The 19,819-nt window shown below is 51.7% G+C and overlaps 1 protein-coding gene across 1 annotated transcript; it reads right to left on the bottom strand.

The window, feature by feature from the left end:
• Positions 1–241: 241 nt before the first annotated feature.
• SLC26A9 (solute carrier family 26 member 9) lies at positions 242–18,809 on the bottom strand. The gene is made up of 20 exons (XM_071449941.1): positions 18,529–18,809; positions 17,683–17,822; positions 17,412–17,522; positions 17,012–17,187; positions 15,263–15,427; positions 14,139–14,291; positions 13,725–13,807; positions 13,335–13,482; positions 12,561–12,674; positions 12,065–12,142; positions 10,947–11,042; positions 8,536–8,642; positions 7,016–7,085; positions 6,844–6,936; positions 6,269–6,385; positions 5,442–5,762; positions 4,804–4,858; positions 4,294–4,439; positions 3,435–3,512; positions 242–2,910 (listed from the first exon to the last, which is right to left on the bottom strand). Exons 1-20 carry the CDS (start codon positions 18,651–18,653, stop codon positions 2,863–2,865), a joined length of 2,424 nt encoding a protein of 807 aa, XP_071306042.1. The 5' UTR covers positions 18,654–18,809; the 3' UTR covers positions 242–2,862.
• Positions 18,810–19,819: the final 1,010 nt, after the last annotated feature.

The raw sequence follows: 19,819 nt of genomic DNA, 5'->3' as shown, positions 1-19,819 counted from the left end.
AACCCGCTGCTCTCGCGGGGGCTGCTGGGAGATGTAGTTTGTAGCGGATGTGGGGGCGGCCGAGTGAAGCGCTGCTTAGGGAATGGTTTGCGTTGGAAAGACTCTGAAATCCCATCTCATTCCACCCCTGCGCTGTCAGGGACACCTTCCACCGTCCCTGCGTGCTCCAAGCCCTTTCCAACCTGGCCTTGGACAATTCCAGGGGTGGGGCAGCCACAGCTTCTCTGGGCACCCTGTGCCAGGGGCTGCCCACCCTCACAAGGAAGAATTTGTTCCCAATATCTTGGGGTGCTGCTCCCAAAGGATGGGGATAAAAGGAATTCCTGCGGGGAATAACCACCCCCAGGCTCACTGGGGCCACAAGGGAGGCAGAAGGATGCCAGGGAGTCTCTGTGTTGTGCAGCCCCACTCCTGACAAACTTTAAATCCACCTGCTTTTCAAAATATCTCACTTCTTTCCTTGATACCACCAGCTAGCAAGATGGAACCCTTCTTATTCCCTTCTTTACAGCTGTTCTGAATGGAATGTGAAGATTTATCCCAGCTTCCCATGGCACAAGCTGTCCCGGGATGCCAAAGACCAGATGGGAGCAGCCGTGGAAATCCTGCCCCTGAGTCAGCAGAAGATGACAATGATTGTTCACACATTCTTTATTATCAAAAAAAAAAAAAGAAAAAAAAGAAAAAAAGAAGAACAAAACCAACATTAAATTAAATAAATTACAAACATTTCTGAGCCGGTTATACATCATGCATTTACCAAGTAAGGCTTCAGAGCCAAACCACATCAACCTCACTGTTACTTAAGAGCAATAAAAGGAATATTTTACTGGAATTGAAAATATTTCACCAGCATGACTTTGAGCTCCCCTAATTCTCTGCCCAGGCACTTGGGAATTATGACTTTGGCCACATTGTGCCTCCAGCAGTGCCATTTACCTGCTGGTGTGACATTTATTGCCAGAACTGACCCAGAATTTGGCTGCAGAAATGGGATTTCCTTCTGCCTGGGTCATGACTTGCAGGAGAGCCACCTCTGCTGTTTCTGAGCCATTTCTTGTGACATCCCATCCCATTTCTTGTAGGAAGTTCAGGAAATACAACCTGGTTTATGCCTCTGCTCTGAGGATTCCTGCATTTTCCTGTCAGACCCCAGGCTGGAAAAATCAACCTCCTGTAAGGAATCCTGAATGTAGAGCTGGGAACTGGAACTTTTTAATTTGATGCTGCCTCAGAGACCCAAAAATATTGATCAGGGCAGTTTCTTGTTGCTCTGCACCAATTTCTTCGTTGCCTTTCGTTCAAAATTAGCACTTTTTAAAAGGAGCACTCAGGCAGTACAAAAGGCCATGAGGAATCACCCTCAAAGATAATTTAAGAGACTTCATCTCTTGCTTTTACCTTGTAAAACAAGCTATACATGGAGATTTCTGGAGAAACCATTGTTGTCTAAGATTAAAATAAGATCAGCTAGTGGGGTTTTCTGCCTTCCTTTGGTTTTATTACTCTCCTGCACCACACAATCAGAAATTGAGGTAGAGAAATGGTGACTTGGTTATTGAGATGTTACATAAAACCAAACTGGCAGGCTGCTGCTGTTGTTTCCTTCAGTGACTTTCTAGCAAGGATGGTTCAGGAAACTCTATTTTCCTTAAACATGAGACATGTGGGAGCTGCAGGAAAGCCCCAGGAAGCCTTCAGCAATCAGCTCAATAACATCCGTGTACTTCAAAACCATACACTAAAGCTTGCTTATATTTGTAATATTTTAGAGTGTTAAAATAGAAATAGCATTTTAAAATAGTTTTCACGTACTCAACCCGCTGGGCAGGCAGGACAACGTGCACATAATTCTTATTTCTGAGTACAAACGTGTCCGATTAGTAAGAAAAAAAAATATATATTTCAGAATTTAGCCCTGATGAGAGAGTCCTGAGGTCTTTGGGGTATCAGAAACACAGCACTGGTCTGAGGCAGTGTTTTTTGGGCTGCTGGGACACAGAAGAGGAGAGGCAGAGACACACAGGGGAACTCGGGGGGCTGCAGGGGTCAGTGCACATCAGAGAGCAGCAGCAGCTGGCACAGCTGGCACAGCTGCCCTGCCACACCTGCTGAAAGGCTCTCAGTGTCTGCCTGTGTTTCACCTGGGGGGGGATACAGGGAGGAGGGAAAGGCAAGGAGCAGGAGGGCCAGGGGATGCAATTCCAGGTGGGCAGAAGGATGGTGAGGGACAAAGGGGTGGCTGAACGTCCCCTGAGCTCAGGCACCTGCCTCCAGCTGAGAGTCCATCAGATGGCAGCTGCTGAGCTCCTGCTGCCCCAGCTGGCTCTGCCTGCTCAGAGTCCTCTGCTCTGGGTGCCACAGCAGAGCAGGGAGGATTTGGCAGTTCTGGAGGGTGATGGCCTCATTGCAAACCTGTTGTAACCCCAGGTAGTAGCACAGCTCTCCACAGAGGGGGGGGGAGAGAGGATTCTTCTCTGGAGGAGTCTCCTCTGGAGGGTTTGCCACGAGCAGAGCATGGAGGAGGGAGGATCTGGCAGTTCTGGAGGGTGATGGCCTCGTTGCAAACCTGTTGTAACCCCAGGTAGAAGCACAGCTCTCCATGGAGAGGTGGGAGAGAGGAATCTCCTCTGGAGGGTCTGGAGGAGTCTCCTCTGGAGGGTCTGGAGGAGTCTCCTCTGGAGGGTCTGGCACAAGCAGAACAGGGAGGATTTGGCAGTTCTGGAGGGTGATGGCCTCATTGCAAACCTGTTCCATCCCCAGGTAGAAGCACAGCTCTCCATGGAGGGGTGGGAGAGAGGAATCTCCTCTGGAGGGTCTGGAGGAGTCTCCCCTGGAGGGTCTGCCCGGTGCTCGCTGTGCTCACAGAGCTGTCTGGGTCTCTGAGTGGAACATGCTCCCAAACATCTCCTGAAGGGCACAGAGGATGAGCAGGGTCAGGGTTGGTGGCACAGCTCGGTGTCATTGTCACACAAACACCCCCAGGAGCTCCAGCCCTTCTCCAGCTTCCAGCTGGGCATGGGCAGCACGGGGAAGGGAGGGGAGCTCCTCCCAAGGCCCACACGTGGGTGAAAATCACTGCAGCATTTACAAAGCCTGTGCTGAAAATCTTCACTGGTGACTCTGCCTTTGATGTGAGTCAAACCTGGTGCTCTGAGTTTCCCCCACAATGTGTGGAGCCCACGGGTCCTACGGAACCTGAGCCATGTGGCCCAGAATGATTGAAGGACTCCTCTGTGGGGTCACCTACCTGCTCCTCATCCTGGTGCCTTCCAGAGCTCCTCAAGACAGGGATTTAAAATTCTATTTGCAATTAACTTTCCACTGAGCACTGCAGTACTTCCAGATGGTTTCCCATCTAATCAATCCCAATTAGAGATTTTGATTTCTGCCTCGTACCCATGGCTGCAGTGACCCCTGGCACTACAACTCACCTCCTCCAGGTTCTTGTATTCTGCACTGCCCTCATCCACAGACTCATCATAGATGGAGAGCTCTGTCTGGGTCGGCCTCTGTGCAGGGAAGAGTTGAGTCCACGAATTAGCAGAGTGCAGGGTCAAAAGGAGTGAAAACAATGATTAAGCCAGGCCTAAAAGGTGACCCATGCTCTGAGGGAAATGCCCAGGAGAAGGGGCACAGGAGGAGTCCTACTCCAGATGTTTATCTGCATTTCCAATCCCTCTGCTTTGATAGGAGATACCTCAACTCCTCCTGGGGAGATAACTGGTGCCACTGGTGCCACCTCCAGCTGGAACACAATAAACCAACCTCTATTTGGGGACAGAGCCTGTCTGGTGCTGTGCCACCAGCATGGGCCACATTCCTGCCTCAGAATCCCTCCTGTTCTCCTCCCACCAGTGGAGCACTCATGGATGCCAGGACTATTCCAGCTGCACCAGCTTTGCCTTCATTTCTTCATCACTGGGGGCCAAATTCTGCCTGTGTCTGTTCCAGCCAGCACCAAACTGAGGGCACAGTGCTGGAACAGCTCTTCTGGCTCCTCCAGGCTGGCACAGTACTCATCTCTCAGCCAAGGGTTTGTGTAAAACAAATTGACACTAAAAAAATTGATTTCCCATGGAAATCCATTCCATCACAAGGTGCCCAGCCCATACACAACAACTGGAATATTAAATAATTTCCTGGATTTAGGCCTTTACCGCTTGAGATAAACATGAAGCTTCTTTAGGTAATAAAATGTTATTTTAGGCAATAAAATGTTATTTTTTCATTGTGCTGACACACCCTGGAGAATCAAACAGGAGAATCCTGCGGGCTGGGGAGCACATTTACCTCTTCCAAGATGGGTGGGTGGACAAATTCTCTGATACTGGCCAGTGCAAACAAAACAGCATCGTGGATGGTCAGGAAGATGTGACTTGGGTCCAGAGCTCCTTCCTCAAAGACTCCCCCTGTGCTGATGTCATCGTACACCTGGGCTGGAGAAAGGAGACAGCTGAACGAGGAGGAAAGCCCAGGAGGAATTCTGGAGGTGTGTGTGGCTGCTGGGGTCCTCTGAGCTCAGGCAAGGCTCAGAAGAAGCAGGTTTGCAGCAGAAATGAGTGTGGGGATCTGCTTTCCTGCATGCTGAGTGTGGAGGGGTTCCAGCTTTGTCACTTCCCAAATGAAAGCACTGATTTCACACACAGAGAACAGTGATTCTCCTTCCTTTCTTCTGTTTTCTCCTTTTATCTGTTCTGATATCTCACAGTTTGAATAAAGAGCAGAAAAGGATCTGCTGTTTGTCAGCAGCTCAGAAATGGGGGGAGATCCCATGGAAATGTGTTCTTTGGGGATTCTTACCATGCACGTTTGCCAGGAACACTTTGATCCCAATCTTCCGGTAACTGGAACACAACTGGAAGGGATGAGATGGGAGAGAGAGGATTAAAACCACTGCTGCTCCAGCTTTGTGTTCATGCATAAAGACTTTTATCAGTGCTGGGGCTGAAGGAGAAAATCAGAGATGCAGAAAAGGAAAATTGGAACACAAGCCCTGTGAGGGACCCCTGAGGGAGCTGGGGGTGCTCAGCCTGGAGCAAAGGAGACTCAGGGCTGCCCCCATCGCTCTGCAGCTCCTGAAAGGTGCCTGTGCTCAGCTGGGGCTGGGCTCTGTCTGCAGGCACTGACACAACCAGAGCACACAGCCTCGAGCTGCACCAAGGGAAATACAGGCTGGAGAGCAGGGAAAAGTGTTTCACAGAAAGGGTGATAAAGTTCTGGAATGGCTGCCCAGGGAGGTGGTGGAGTCCCCATCCCTGGGGGTGTTTAACAAAGCCTGGATGTGGCACTGGGTGCCAGGGTTGAGTTGAGCTGTTGGGGCTGGGTTGGACTCCATGATCTTGAAGGTGATTCCAACCTGGTGATTCTGTGAATTCTGTGAATTGAGGCACATAAACACCTCCATGTGAGAGAGCAGAAGGTCCCTGCACAGAACTCACCTTGCTCAGCGCCTTTGTGCCCATCAGGTCCACAAAGCACACCCCACTCATGTCCAGGATGATGGTGTGGAAGCTGACGTAGGGCGGTGCTGCCAGCACAGGGTCAGTGTCTGCTGTGGGCAGCACGCTGAGGGTGCTGCCCTGCAGGGTGCTGCTGCTGCTGCCCAGCTCCCCAGGGCTCTGCCCTGGCCCAGCCCCGGGGGCAGGAGGGTGGAATGTGATGTAGGAGATGCTGGCACCGTTGGCAGTGGTCTGGTTGTTGTTGGTGTCTGTTGGAGAGGCGCTCTCAAAGTCCTTCTGGAGCTCTTGCAAAGACAAGGTCTGAGGCAGAGCAGAGGTGCAGAGTCAGGGCAGGGCACAGGTGACTGCACCTCTACCCATGATATGAAGGGTTTGAATCTGGACTAACTCCAGCCTGGCTGTCCCTTGGGGCTGGACTTAGGATAATTTCCATGATTCATTTATTTCCAAAGTGCTCTCAGCATTGCAAAGCAAATGGGGCTGGGGTGGCTGAGCAATGGGCTTTGAAAGGGCTGAACTACTGACACAGCCCCAGAGAAAGAGGCCAAAGCTGCCTGGTTTCTGCGGATTGTTCCCCATGTTCCCATTCCAGCCTCCTCTCCAGCCTCCCAGCCATTCCCACTTCTCCTGCACCTTCAGGTTTGGGGAGGAATGGAGATGTAGGTGGAGAGGAAAGGGGGTGAGAGGTGGGAAATGTGGCAGGAAAACAGTGCAGGAAATCCCATGTCAAGAGGAGCTGTCTGATGGGGACTTGGGGCTGTACCCATGGACACAGGGACCCTTTTGGGAACTCAGAGCTGAGTTACCTTGTTCTCCTTTAGCAGGAATTTTGGGAGCTTTGCTGGTGCTTGTGCTGTGCTCTTCCCCTGCTGTTTCACAAATTTCCTCCTGGTCAAGTACACCTTGCCGGGATCCACCCCTGTCTGTGGAAAAGAGATATTTCTTTTCCTTAAAAAGTCAGTTCCAAGAGTGAGGAGCTGCTGTTCCTTCCCTGGCATTTCCCAGCCTGGGGCACCAGCTGGGCACTGGAGTGGGGTGATCCTGATGACATCCAAACATCTCCTGGAATTCAGGGAACCTGCACATGCAGGGAGAGACTTGGAATAGCAGGATGCTCCTGTTTTGGCAAAGCTTGGAGGAGGAGCCTGCCAGGATTTGGGCACAACCTTTAAAATGAGCTTAAAATGATTTGGGCACAACCTTTAAAATGAGCTCTGCGACTGCCCTGAGGATCAGGGAGAGGAGGACTGAGGAGTAGAGAGTGGATATGACCATTGTCCACGATCATCCACAGCTGAATTAACCCTGTGCAGCACCACAGGAGAGAGCAGGGGCAGTTTGGGATTGGCTTCAGGCAGGGATTTGTTGAGGAACTGCTCACCTTGGCTATGATTTTCTCCCGGAATATCTCCGAGTTGGCGAAATACAGCGGTGAGCAGTAGGTGATGATTTTAATCCCATTAACTTCATGGACCTGCACCAGAGACAGGAGCTCAGAGCAAACAGTGGCAAAGAACAGCATTTTCTCTGAGGGTGTTTTATCTGCAGCTCACCTTGTTGTAGGTTTTGGGGTTCTTGTAGATGTCAGTGGAAGTCACCTGGCCCAGGGCAGAGCCGTTGCGGCTGTAGAAAAGAAGAGATCAGGATTAGGGGGAAGAAAACTGCTTCTGCTTCACATTCCACCCCAGGATTTGAACATTTGCTTGGGGAAAACTCTTACATTTCACCCCTGCAGAGTCTACAGGGCAAAAAAAAGAGTCAGTATTTTGAGATGGCAGACTGGGAAATATTAAGAAAGGGCTTTAATGGATTAAAAGTGGTGAGAACACCTCACACCAGGGCCCTGCACACAGACAGGACTTGTTGGGATCTCTCACTGGTCAGAGTGACTCCAAGAAAAGTTGGAAAGTCTCTTTTCTCAGCCCATAGCTCAAAGAAGGAGTCAGGGCTCTTCATTTCTCGGTCTCAAGGTTGTTTATTGTGTCTTATCTATAAAAAATTTTTCTCCTGCCCTGCTGAGGTCCATCCAGCAGGACAGTTCCAGGCACTCTGCCTGCCCCCAGGGCAGGATTATGTCTTTATACTAAAAACTACCTGTACAATATTTACAATTACTTTCCAATACCTATCACCTATGTTAGACAGTGAGCTTCTACTCTGAACCAATCCAAAAGTGCCACCATCACAGCAGAAGATGGAGGCCAAGAAGAAGAAGGAGAAGAAGGACAGGACATGCCCAGTTCCCTCCGTCTTGCCTCATGCACCCCCATTCTAAATCCCCAAAATTCTACATTTTCACCCTGTGATTAATTCACTATCATTTTACTCAAACTCTTGTGGTTTATAACTCCTCACACAAAGCTGGGAATTGTTTCCAGCCCTTGGGGTGGTGTTATCTCTTTATACTAAAAACTACCTGTACAATGTTTACAATTACTTCCCAATACCTATCACCTGTGTTAGACACTGAGCTTCTACTCTAAACCAATCTAAAAGTGCCAACATCACAGCAGAAGATGGAGGCCAAGAAGAAGAAGGAGAAGAAGGACAGGACACACCCAGTTCCCTCCGTCTTGCCTCCTGAACCCCCATACCAAAAACCCCAAAATCTCCTTTTCCACCCCATGATAACTTCACTATTATTCTACCTAAACTGTTGTGGCTTGCTGATCTTCATCTGAGGTTGGTGATTTGCTCCATAATCAATCCCAGAGGTGTTTTGGGCTCTGTGCCAGGGTCTCTGAGCCCCCTGGCTGGGTCTTGGCTGTTCTGGACAGCCAGAGGGATGTGCTGGGTTCCCACAAGGACTCTCTCTTTGTGTGAGCTGGGAACGGTGTGGGGTGAAGCAAATCCCTTGAGGCTTCCCCTGGCCCTGGGATGTGCACGGGAGCGGGAATGCAGGCAGTCAATTGGCGCCTGCCATTCCTGTTTGCGCATTCCGGGCAGGACACCTGCACTCCCCGGGGCTCCTGCCGCGCGTTCCGCGGGCCAGAGGTCGCTCCTAAAAAATCACCTGTCCCTCCTCCTGCCCCTGGCAGATCTGCCGTGGCTCTGGGGGCCATGAGGTACTCACAACTGGGTGTGGAAAACCACCACGAGCACGGAGAATCCAACGCCCACCGCCACGCCGTAGGGGAGGCTCAGGAAGAAAGCGGAGAGGAAACTCACGAGCCAGACCAGCTGCAGGGAGAGGAGGGAGAGGGGAGATGAACCGTGGGGATGTGGAGGGAGATGGATGGGAAAAGGGGATGGGAAAATGGAGGGGAAACGAAGGGGAAAAGTGGAGGGGAAACGTGGAGGGGAAACGTGGAGGGGAAACGTGGAGGGGAAACGTGGAGGGGAAACGTGGAGGGGAAACGTGGAGGGGAAACGTGGAGGGGAAACGTGGAGGGGAAACGTGGAGGGGAAACGTGGAGGGGAAACGTGGAGGGGAAACGTGGAGGGGAAACGTGGAGGGGAAACGTGGATGGAAAGAAATGAATGGGGAAAATGGATGGGGAAAATGGATGGGAAAGTGGATAGGAAAAGTGGATGGAAAAAATGGATGGGGAAAATATGGACAGGGAAAACGGATGGAAAACCTGGGTGGGAAAAATGGATGAAAAAAAAAAAGCATGGGAAAATGAATGGGGAAAATGGATGGGAAAAAGGAGGGAAAATGGATGGAAAAACTGATGGAAAAATGTGGATGGGAAAAAGTGGATGGAAAAATGGAGGGGGGGAAAAATGGAGGGGGGGGAAAAATGGAGGGGGGGGAAAAATGGAGGGGGGGGAAAAATGGTTCTGTGCTGCTACCCTGAGCTCTCAAACCCTCCCAGCTCAACATGAATAGGCCAAACCCTGAATTCTGCAGCTGTTCTAATGCTGCAGTTGCTGCATGTTTCAGAGAGAACCGTCCTTGCTGGGCAGTTTGCCAGGAGCCCCTGTTCCTTTTCAGCCATAAAAGCAGCCAGGGCGTTTCTCCACGGCTGCTCGAGCGCCCGCTCTGCTCGTTCCACCCAAAAAGGATCAGCCTGGCTTGATCAGGAAGGGGCTCCTGCAGATCCCACCATCTGCTGCTCCCTGCTCCAACCCTGAGCAGCTCCTGCTGTCAGCCAGAGCAGTTCAGAAAAAATCAGAAATTGTCGCTCTGAAAACTGCCTGAGCACCTGCTAGAAATGCTCTGAACACAGAGAGGATTTGATGTGACAGAGGAGACCAAAACCTGCCCCACTCCAGCTCACAGCTCTGCCATTTCTCATTTTTATGTGCTAGCACTCAAGCATCTCACTCTATACGAGATCAGTCCTGCCCTGCATTTAAACATCTCCTCTGAAAATCATTATCAGGTTGTTTTAAACCCATCCTCAAAATGAATAAAAACTAACTTTGACTTTGGATGAATAAAGGTAACTTTGATGACTTCAATATCTTAATTTATATTCATTTTGTGCATAAATGGCAAGGAAGAGCTTTCCTCCATCCATCCATGCATCCATCCATGCATCCATCATTAGAATTAGTTGGAATTAGCTGCCCTGAAACACAACCAGCATGAAGGTGATGAACACCAATGCTCTGACATCACCCAGGAATGGTGCTCCCCATTTTGGGCCAGGACACTGAATCTAGTTCAAATTCCAAGGAGATTGAGGTCAGGGGAATCCCGTTCACTCCATTGGCATCTGCCAGGATGTTCCTCAGGCAGCACCATCCATCTCCACTCAATCCATGCTCAGGGCTCTGCCCAGGTTTCAGGGTCTCTGAAGCCTCTGGGGTCCATCTGTGCTCTGGTAAAGGGGCAGCAGAGCCCACAGAGCTGCCAGAGCCCACAGAGCTCCCCTCTCACCCCACAGCAGCAAAACCTGATCAGAGATGTGCCCAAATTGATAACCCAGCTCTTCCCCAGCACTTGTTTGAGCAGGATTTTGGGAAAGCTCTTCATGGCCCGGGCCAGCCCCTCTGGACTCCTCCTGATTGCCCTGATAAGGGGTTTTGTTGGGCCCTGACAGGATATTGGCTCCGTGTCCACACACGGCACTCAGCCGTGGGAGCCCTGTTCAAACACTCTCTTTTTATGTCAGACATTTCCAAATTCCGTTCTCACTCCCCCGCCACCCCCTGCCTGGGTTTATACATCAACCAGTGCCTGGAGTCCTTATCACTCTGAAGGGCTCTCCTCACCCTGGAGGGCCATTGTGTGAGTTTTGAAGTCATGACTCCCAGATATTGAGCAGGGCCGGTTTGGCTAGTTCTGGGCAAACAGGCTCCGCTCTTGATTGGCATTTGAACACAGCAGGTAAGAGTTCAGGCCTCTCTGATATGTGCTCTGAGCTGCAGCGTGCTCAGCTGGGCAGGCCAGGCAGCACCATCTCACCAAGAGAGCCAAACCCACCTCCTGCAAGGGACTCACACCCCCAAAACCCCACTCAAGGCTTTTTTGGGGTCTGTCCTGCTCATCCAGGCCTGGCCAGGTGATCCCTCCCAGCAGCCCCAGGCACTCACACAGTCCAGCTTGCTCTTCTTCCACAGGTAGAAGGGGTCAGCCAGCTGCTTGAGGGAGTTTTTCAGGTTCACAGCAATGAGGGCTCCCAGCACAGACTGTGGAGGACAGGGAATGGTGTCAGCCACACCTGGATGTGCCACGTTTGGCAGTGGATGCTTTTCTGCAGTATCTGCCTGCCTTGGGCCAGCCCCATCACAAGGGTGATGCTCACAAAGCTCCCACTTGGATCTGAGCAGGGCCATTTGGATGATTCTTTCACCATAATTTACACTTATTATCTATATTATATATTATATAGATAAATTACACTTATTTGCTCTCTTATATTTGCCCTATCACAAGGGTGATGCTGACAAAGCTCCCAGCTGGATCAGAGCAGGGTCATTTGGATGATTCTTTCACCATAATTTACACTTATTATATATATATTATATATATATATATATTACACTTACTTGCTCTCTTATATTTGCCCCATTACAAGAGTGATGCTGACAAAGCTCCCAGCTGGATCAGAGCAGGGTCATTTGGATGATTCTTTCACCATAATTTACACTTATTATCTATATTATATATATATATATATATTACACTTATTTGCTCTCTTATATTTGCCCTATCACAAGGGTGATGCTCACATGGATCTCACCTGGATCTGAGCAGGGTCATTTGGATGATTCTTTCACCATAATTTACACTTATATTTGCCCTATCACAAGGGTGATGCTCACATGGATCTCACCTGGATCTGAGCAGGGTCATTTGGATGATTCTTTCACCATAATTTACATTTATATTTGCTCAGAGAAGCTGTGGCTGCCCCATCCCTGCCCAAGGCCAGCGTGGACAGGGCTTGGAGCAGCCTGGGACAGTAAAAGGTGTCACTGCCGGTGGCAGGGATGAGGTTTAAGGTCCCTTCCAACCCAAACCAGCCTGGAATTGTGTGGCTGTGTGATTGTGTGATTCCAGCCAGCCCTGCAGACAGGTCCCCAGGCCAGGAACAAGCTGTCCCGTGCTTCTGTTTGCATCAGGGTTTTTTTGGAGCCAGGCTGTGCCCGTGTTTGGGTGTGGAGAGCGGGTGTTGCAATGGCTCTGCCTGCACAGATGTTTGTGTTACCTTTGGAAGAGGCTCGAGGTAGATTCCCAGGGACAGCATTGTCACCATGACCACCAGAGCCACAAAGAAACTTGCCACCTGCAAAGAGGGAAGAAAATCACTTCTGCAAACATCAGGGCTTCTCAAAGCTCCCCTGGGTGTAGTCAGGGGCACAACTGGGCACTGCAGCATTTTATGGGAGAGGATGTTTGCCTCTGAAAACAGGCAGGGGTTTGCAGATCTCACAGATAACCCCAACCTTCCCTCGCTGCCCAGTCCAGAGCGGGACTGCAGATTGAGAGCTCTGTTTCTGTGCCCAAATCAGGGACCAAAATGGGCTTGGGGAGGGAGGAAATTCTGCTTTAACAGCAGCAGCCTGAAGCACTTGTGTGTTAAACCTCTCCAGGGCTGCACAGTCAGGCTGGCAGCGTGTGGCTGCTACAGCACTTGGTGATCCACAGGGAATGGAGAGAGGAGAGGAGGAGGAGGAGGAGGAGGAGGAGGAAGAGGAACTAACTTGGGATTTTGCTCCTGCCCCATCCACGGCGAGGGTGACAGAGAGGGCACAGCAGATCACGTGGATTTTGAAGAAGGATCCGAAGAAGTTGCTGCAGCCCAGGGCCAGCATTTCCTGTGGAAATGTGGAGAATGAATCAGAAAGGACAGCTGCCCTTCCTGCTGACACACTGGCAAGAGAGCAGGGGCCTGAGGCTGGTTTATGTGGCCAGGGCAGCTCTGGGTTCCCTGCTGTGCATCCCAGACTCTTTCCTTCCAGTAAGATCTGGGCTAGGCCCTGGTGCAGCAGGGAAACCTGGAAGCACAATCCCACATAAACACGTTGTCATCTGTTGACACACTCAGGGCAGGGCTCCATGTGGTATGTGTGGCTGTTGTTGAAAGCTGCCACCGTGCCAGGGATGACAAAAGAGGATTATTTAATGTCCTGCCTCTCCGAGTATCTAGGTGACACACCAGGAATCCAGGTCTTTCTCTGCTCCCTGAGCAGTGCACGCACCTCAAGCTGCCAAAACACTGAGTGTGGAGGGAGAGCAAGGCACAGAGCCCAGCCTAAAGCTCCTTTCCCTCTTCCAGCCTCTCTCCAGTACACAGGACAGGGCTCTGCCGTGTCCTTTTGCCCCCAGCATGGCACAAAGCCACGGAGCCTCCTCGGGAGCAGCACGTCTGCTCGGGGCCCAGCACGCCTGAACGTCTTCCCTTCACGCTGTGAGCTCTTCCCTTCACGCCTGACAGCAAAGGCAGCAGCCCCTGGCTGCCCCAGCCCCAGCCATACCTGGTTGGGGTCCACGTTGTAGCCATGCTTGGCTGCCAGGGTCCTCCCCATGGCCAGGTTGATCACGTAGCCCACGATGGCGAGAGAGAAAGCCGTGCCCACCATGTCCTTCCACTTGCTCACCAGGGGCAGGGTGGCCTTTGGGAACCTGCACTCAGAGCACAGGGGAGAAGCTGTGGCAGTGCTGGCTGAGGGGCTGGAGGGTTCAGGAATGGCACAATCCCTGCCCACACTGCAGAGGACGGGGGTGGTTGTGTCACAGGGCACGCTGACATTCCTGGAAGGGGACTCTGGGGTTGCAGGGAAGAGTGAGGTGTTTTCCAGGCTGGAGGAGGAGGAGGAGGAAGGAAAACTGTCTGGAAGGTGAATCAGAGCAGCACAAGCTCTTACCCCATGCTGATTTTCCCCACTATTGGCATCCCATACTTGTCGGGCATGTTGAAGCTGCCGGAGATTGCGGTGGCCACGATCACCTGCAGGGACAGGGAATAAAGAGCTGTGAGCAGGAAGAGCTGGGCTGGCTCAGGGCATTCACCCTGCCACGCTCCCAGAGCTGACAGAATAAAACCAGCACCAAGCTGGGGCTGGGGAAGGTGAGGACAGTCCCAGCAGAGTTGTTTTCTTCACCTTCAGCATCACCAGGATGCAGTGCAGGGATGAGCATGGGGCTGGCCCAGTTCCTGAGCCCAATCCATGTGGGGGCCGTGTCACAGCCACTGTGTAGATGCTCTACATGGTGGCCCTGCTGAAAGCAGGGCCTGTGAGGCCAGGGGAGGCTCCAGGGAGAGCCCAGGTGTCACTTACAATGATGATCTCCATCGGGATGGGCATCCGGATCTTCTTCATATACTTCAGGTTGAGCTCCTTGACAACGATCAGGAGCACAGAGCTGACCAAGGCATAGACCAGGGAGGCCAGGTTGGTCTGGGGCAGACCTTTACAAATGTCAATGAATGTCTGAAGGGGAGAGAACAGGAGGAGGGATCACGGTGAGCCAGACACTCTGGGCGACATGGACAGAACAACGGACAGCACTTGTTACCACAATCAACACCCTGAGATGTGAGCAGTGCTAAAAAGCCTCTGCTGAGGGGTCAGCCCCCAGCCCTGGGCCTGGGCTGGTGAATTAATGCAGCTCTGGCTGCATCAGCACAGGATGCACCCATGGAAGACACAGGGAATGCCAGGAATGGCCAAACCTGCTCAGGGAAAACGTTCCTGCTGCTGACAACTCTGCAAGACTCCTGCTGCAAATCAACACAGCTCATACCCCCAGATCCCAGTCCCAATCCATTATTCCTCACTAAAACCCCAGGCAGGGCTCAGATAATGCTGCTGGGGAACACAGAATTCACGGAATCACAGAACCACCAGGTTGGAAGAGACCTTCACGATCATCGAGTCCAACCCATCCCCAACACCTCAAGTGAACCCTGGCACCCAGTGCCACAGCCAGGCTTTGTTAAACACATCCAAGCTCGGATAATGCTGGCTGGGGAGCACAGAATCACCAGGCTGGAAAAGACCTTCAAGATCGAGTCCAACCCATCCCCAACACCTCAAGTGAACCCTGACACCCAGTGCCACATCCAGGCTGTTTTAAACGCATCCAAGCTCGGATAATGCTGGCTGGGGAGCACAGAATCACCAGGTTGGAGGAGACCTTCATGATCGAGTCCAACCCATCCCCAACACCTCAACTGAACCCTGACACCCAGCCTTGTTTTAAACACACCCAGGGACGGTGACTCCAGAACTTTATCACCCTTTCAGTAAAAAACTTTCTCCTAACATCCAACCTCCGCCGCTGGGGCAGGGATTCCCCTTTCCCCCCACCCTTTCCTGACCTCCTGGGCCCCGTTTCCCAGGCAGGGGTGGTGGTGCTGCCGGGGTTGGGGGGAAGGTGGCTGTGCAGAGCCCCCACTTACGTAGACGATAGCTAAGGGCCCGGTGTAAGACGGGACCGTCAAGCCGAAGACGTACTTGAGCACGGAGATGAGGATCTGCAGCCCCGCCGCCGTCATGAAGCCCCTGATGAAGGACTCTGACAGGTAGATGGCCACGAAGCCGAACTGCAGGAAGCCCAGGCACAGCTAGAGAGGCAGAGGAGCTGTGGTCAGAGCAGGGACAGCCCTGCGTGGGGCAGGGGCATCATCTGGGGGAGCACACACAGCTCTCCCACACACACAGCGGTGTCCCGGAGCAGGGGAGGGGACAGCAGGGACAAGGGTGACATTCTGGGACTGCCCATGCAGAGAATTCCACCCCAAGACCAGAAATCTCTACTTGGAGGCATCATCCAACCACATTCAGGGCTAAGTGTGCCATTCTTGGGCTGTCCACAAGGAGAATTCCACCCCAAGACCAAAAAATCCCCAAAAATCTCTATTTTTAGGCATCATCCACCCCTACTCAGGGCTGAATGCCATTCTTGGATTGTTCATATGGAGAATTCCACCCCAAGACCAAAAATCTCTACTTGGAGGCATCATTTACCCTGCACTCGGGGCTAAGAGTGCCATTCTTGGATTGTCCCTATGGAGAATTCCACCCCAAGACCAAACATCTCTACTTTGAGGCATCTTTGATCCCCATTCAGGACTGAGTGCCAGTTTTGGATTGTCCACATGGAGAATTCCACCCCAAGACCAAAAATCTCTATTTTGAGCCCCCACTCAGGGCTAAGAATGCCAGTCTTGGATTGTCCATATGGAGAATTCCACCCCAAGACCAAAAAATTCCCAAAAATCTCTATTTTTAGGCATCACCCACCCCTACTCAGGGCTGAGTGCCATTCTTGGATTGTTCATATGGAGAATTCCACTCCAAGGCCAAAAATCTCTACTTGGAGGCATCATCCACCCTGCATTCAGGACTAAGAGTGCCATTCTTGGATTGTCCCCTTGGAGAATTCCACCCCAAGATCAAAAATCCCCAAAAATCTCTATTTTGAGCCATAATCTGCCCCTACTCAGGGCCAATGGATTGTCCACATGGAGAATTCCACCCCAAGATCAAAAATCCCCAAAAATCTCTATTTTGAGCCATAATCTGCCCCTACTCAGGGCCAATGGATTGTCCACATGGAGAATTCCACCCCAAGACAAAAAATCTCTATTTTGAGCCCCCACTGAGGGCTAAGAATGCCATTCTTGGGTTGTCCCCATGGAGAATTCCACCCCAAGGCCAAAAATCCCCAAAAATCTGTATTTTGAGCCATAATCTGCCTCTACTCAGGGCTAATGGATTGTCCACACGGAGAATTCCACCCCACGACCAAAAATCTCTACTTTGAGGCATCTTTGACCCCCATTCAGGACTGAGTGCCATTCTTGGGTTGTCCACATGGAGAATTCCACCCCAAGACCAAAAATCTCTACTTTGAGGCATCATCCACCCCCACTCAGGGCTAATGGATGGTCCCCATAGAGAATTCTACCCATAGGACCAAAAATGCAAAAATCTCTATTTTGAGCCATAATCTACCCCCATTCAGGGCTGAGAGTGCCATTCTTGGATTGTCCACATGGAGAATTCCACCCCAAGGCCAAAAACGCCCCAAAATCTCTATTTTGAGGTATCATCCACCCAGAAGTTTGTCCCCTTTGAGCATCTCTGCCACCACCATCTCTGCTCCACGGAAAGCTTGGCTCCCGGGGACACAGCAGAGCCCTCACCTGTATGATGGCTGTCAGGCAGGCCAGGGTGGCAGAGATCTCCAGCCTGGCTGCCTCCAGGGCTGTGCTGTTCACTCTGCTCTCGTTGCTGGTGTGGTTGAAGTACTGGAAGTCCGACTCTGGAGCCAGCTCGTTGCAGATGTTGCCAACAATGATGCTGATGACAGCAAAGGTCCCTGCGGGCAGCACGGGGAGGTCAGGAGCTCCCTGTGGGCAGAGCCCTGTCCTGGAAGGCTCCTGGGCTCCACTCAGCCCCTCCCCAGCCCCAGGGCAGGGTTGGGGTCATTGGGGTGACAGAATCAGCGACCCCACAAATGCCTGGCAGGGCAAACAGCCCAGCTCTGGGACACACCAGCGTCCCCAGGCAGCATTTCACTGTCCTGAGCAGGCAATTCCTCACCTGGCACCATCTGATGGATGCCCCCGAGGAAGAAGTAGGGGAGCAGGGGGAAGAAGGAGGAGTAGAGGCCATTGACAGGAGGCAGATTGGCCAGGAGGGCAAAGGCCATCCCTGCAAAACACGAGGAAAATACAGGGAGCTCCAGGCTGGAGGGAGAGCTTGGTGTCACCAGCAAAACACAAATCCCTCCCAAACGGGCACCAGCATCGCCTGCAGGGCTTTGCTGGAGCTGTCATTCCCTCCTGGACACCCAGAGAGGGAGGCTGCTCACCTTGTGGCACTTGGATTGTCCCTGCACTGAGCCCCCCGAGGACATCAGGCAGGATGTAGTCCTTGATTTTGTACTTGGGGAGCCACCCCAGAATGGGGAACAGGCGGAAGAGGGTGAGCTTGAGCCTGGAAGCTGAACATCTAAAAGGGAGATAAAACAATGAAAGCAAATTTGAAAGGTGGAGAATTTGAAACTGAAAGAAGGGAGGGAGCGAATGAGCTGGGAGTAAGGAAGGATCTTCCCAGGAATGTTTCAGCTTTTCTCCCTCACCAGATCCTGAGCTCTCTCTTTCCTCTATTATCTTCCTTCTTCTGAGGAATGGAGATAGATTTCCAAGGAAGTGATCAGCAGGGTTATAAACCTTTGCTTACATAATTATATATATTAGCCTTTCTTTAAGGTGGTATTGATTTTAATCAGAAAGCTGAGAAAAGGAAATCTCAGCTGGAAAGCATAAAAAAATAATGCACACGTGCCTACATCATCAATTGTGCTTTTTCCACTATTAAAAAACCAGGAAAATAGGACCCCAAATCCCCAATGCACCCAGTGCAAACTGTTCTGCTGATCAATTGTGCTTTTCCCACTATTAAAAAAACAGGAAAATAGGACCCCAAATCCCAAATGCACCCAGTGCAAACTGTTCTGCTGAGAAAAGAGCCACCAATTTCATTTTCTTCAGCCCAATTTGCATTTCTCCCATACCTTTCATCCATCAAACCCCTGAAGAGCACAGATCCCCAGGATAAAAATGTTATCTGGATTCCCAGGTCTGAATTATACCCCTCCAATTCCTGACTAAATCTGGAATTGGAGTGGTGTAATAATATGAGCGCTCCCTGTTACCTGAAAAGGTTTCTCAGTTTCTCCCCGACGGGGTAAGCTCTGGTTTTCTTCTCAAACTCCTCGTCGAAGAGGCTGACAGAGTAGGCAGCACGTTCGATGGCATAGCGAGGCCTGGCCTGGCTCATCTCTGCATCATTTGGATATTAAAAAGGAAAAAAAGAAAAGAAAAAAAAAAATTAAAAAAAAAAAAAGAAAGAGCAAAGGCAAGAATGCGGCTGGAGTTGGCCCAGAGCGGACACCTCCAGCCTCTGGAGCCCTCCCCGAGCTCCTCCACCCTAAATAGTTTCCCCGTGGCAGAGAGGCAGGTCCTGGGAGTGGCTTCTCCCAGCTCCAGGGGCTGCTGCTGCTCCCCAGCCCCGCAGCCTTCTCGGCTCCTCGGAGGTGATGCTAATGAGCGGTGTTAATGAGCGGTGTTAATGAGCGGTGTTAATGAGCGGTGCCGCGCCAGGGGACCCTGGATCGCCCGGCAGAGGGGCAGGGTTGGGGTTAATCCCAGGTTAGGGTTAGGGTTAATCCCGGGTTAGGGTTAGGGGTGTTAATCCCAGCTCCGGGAGTGCCTTTTTGCCCCGGGCGGGGCCCTTGACCTTTCCCATGGCTCGGTTTCACCACCAGGGCTTTGCCAGGCTGGTTGATACTGGCACCGGCACGATTGAGGGCTGGATCCCTCCCGAGCTGTTCCTGCCACACTGCCCAGCATTCCAGAACCTTCCCGATCCTCCCGGCCGTGGGTGAGTGCCCGGCTTCCTCTAGGAAGTGATGCTCGGGGAGATAACTGTTGCTAACTCATGGCAGTGATGAAGATGCCCAAACATCCCGGCAGACCAGTCCTGCCCGGGATCTGGGTCTCAGCAAAGGGATGATGGACTTGAGACATCCCTGATTTTACCGTGCCCAGGAGAGAGGGAATCACCTGGGAGGGGAGAGGAGGGAGGGAGGAAGTGGTCAGATATAAACCCAGCATCTCCGTAATTATTTGTGTTTTGGCGTGTATATCTAAATGGGTCATTGCCCAACACGGGAGGAGAAGAGGGGGTGGGAAAAGCTGGTGATTCAGGCAGGAGAATGCACCGAGAAGCAACATCCAGGTTGTTTAGAGTTTACAGGGTGATCTGGATGTGCCGGAGCCTCCCCGCCCCTCTCCGGGCGCTGCTGAGAGTCCGGGGCACAGCGGGATGAGCAAAGTGTCCTTGCACAGGAGTGGAGAGAGCCCGGCTGTGCCTCGGAGCGGGGAGCGGGAGGGGATTGGAGGAGAGCAGCGCAGGAAGGAGAGGATGATGCAGGGAGCCGAAAC

The sequence above is a fragment of the Agelaius tricolor genome, unplaced genomic scaffold (genome assembly GCF_023055355.1).
Source record: "Agelaius tricolor isolate 1412-34295 unplaced genomic scaffold, bAgeTri1.0.p SCAF_30, whole genome shotgun sequence".
NCBI classification, from domain to species: Eukaryota; Metazoa; Chordata; class Aves; order Passeriformes; family Icteridae; genus Agelaius; species Agelaius tricolor.
The sequence above is the reverse complement of the archived record's forward strand: the minus strand, read 5'-3'. Positions and strand labels throughout refer to the sequence as shown.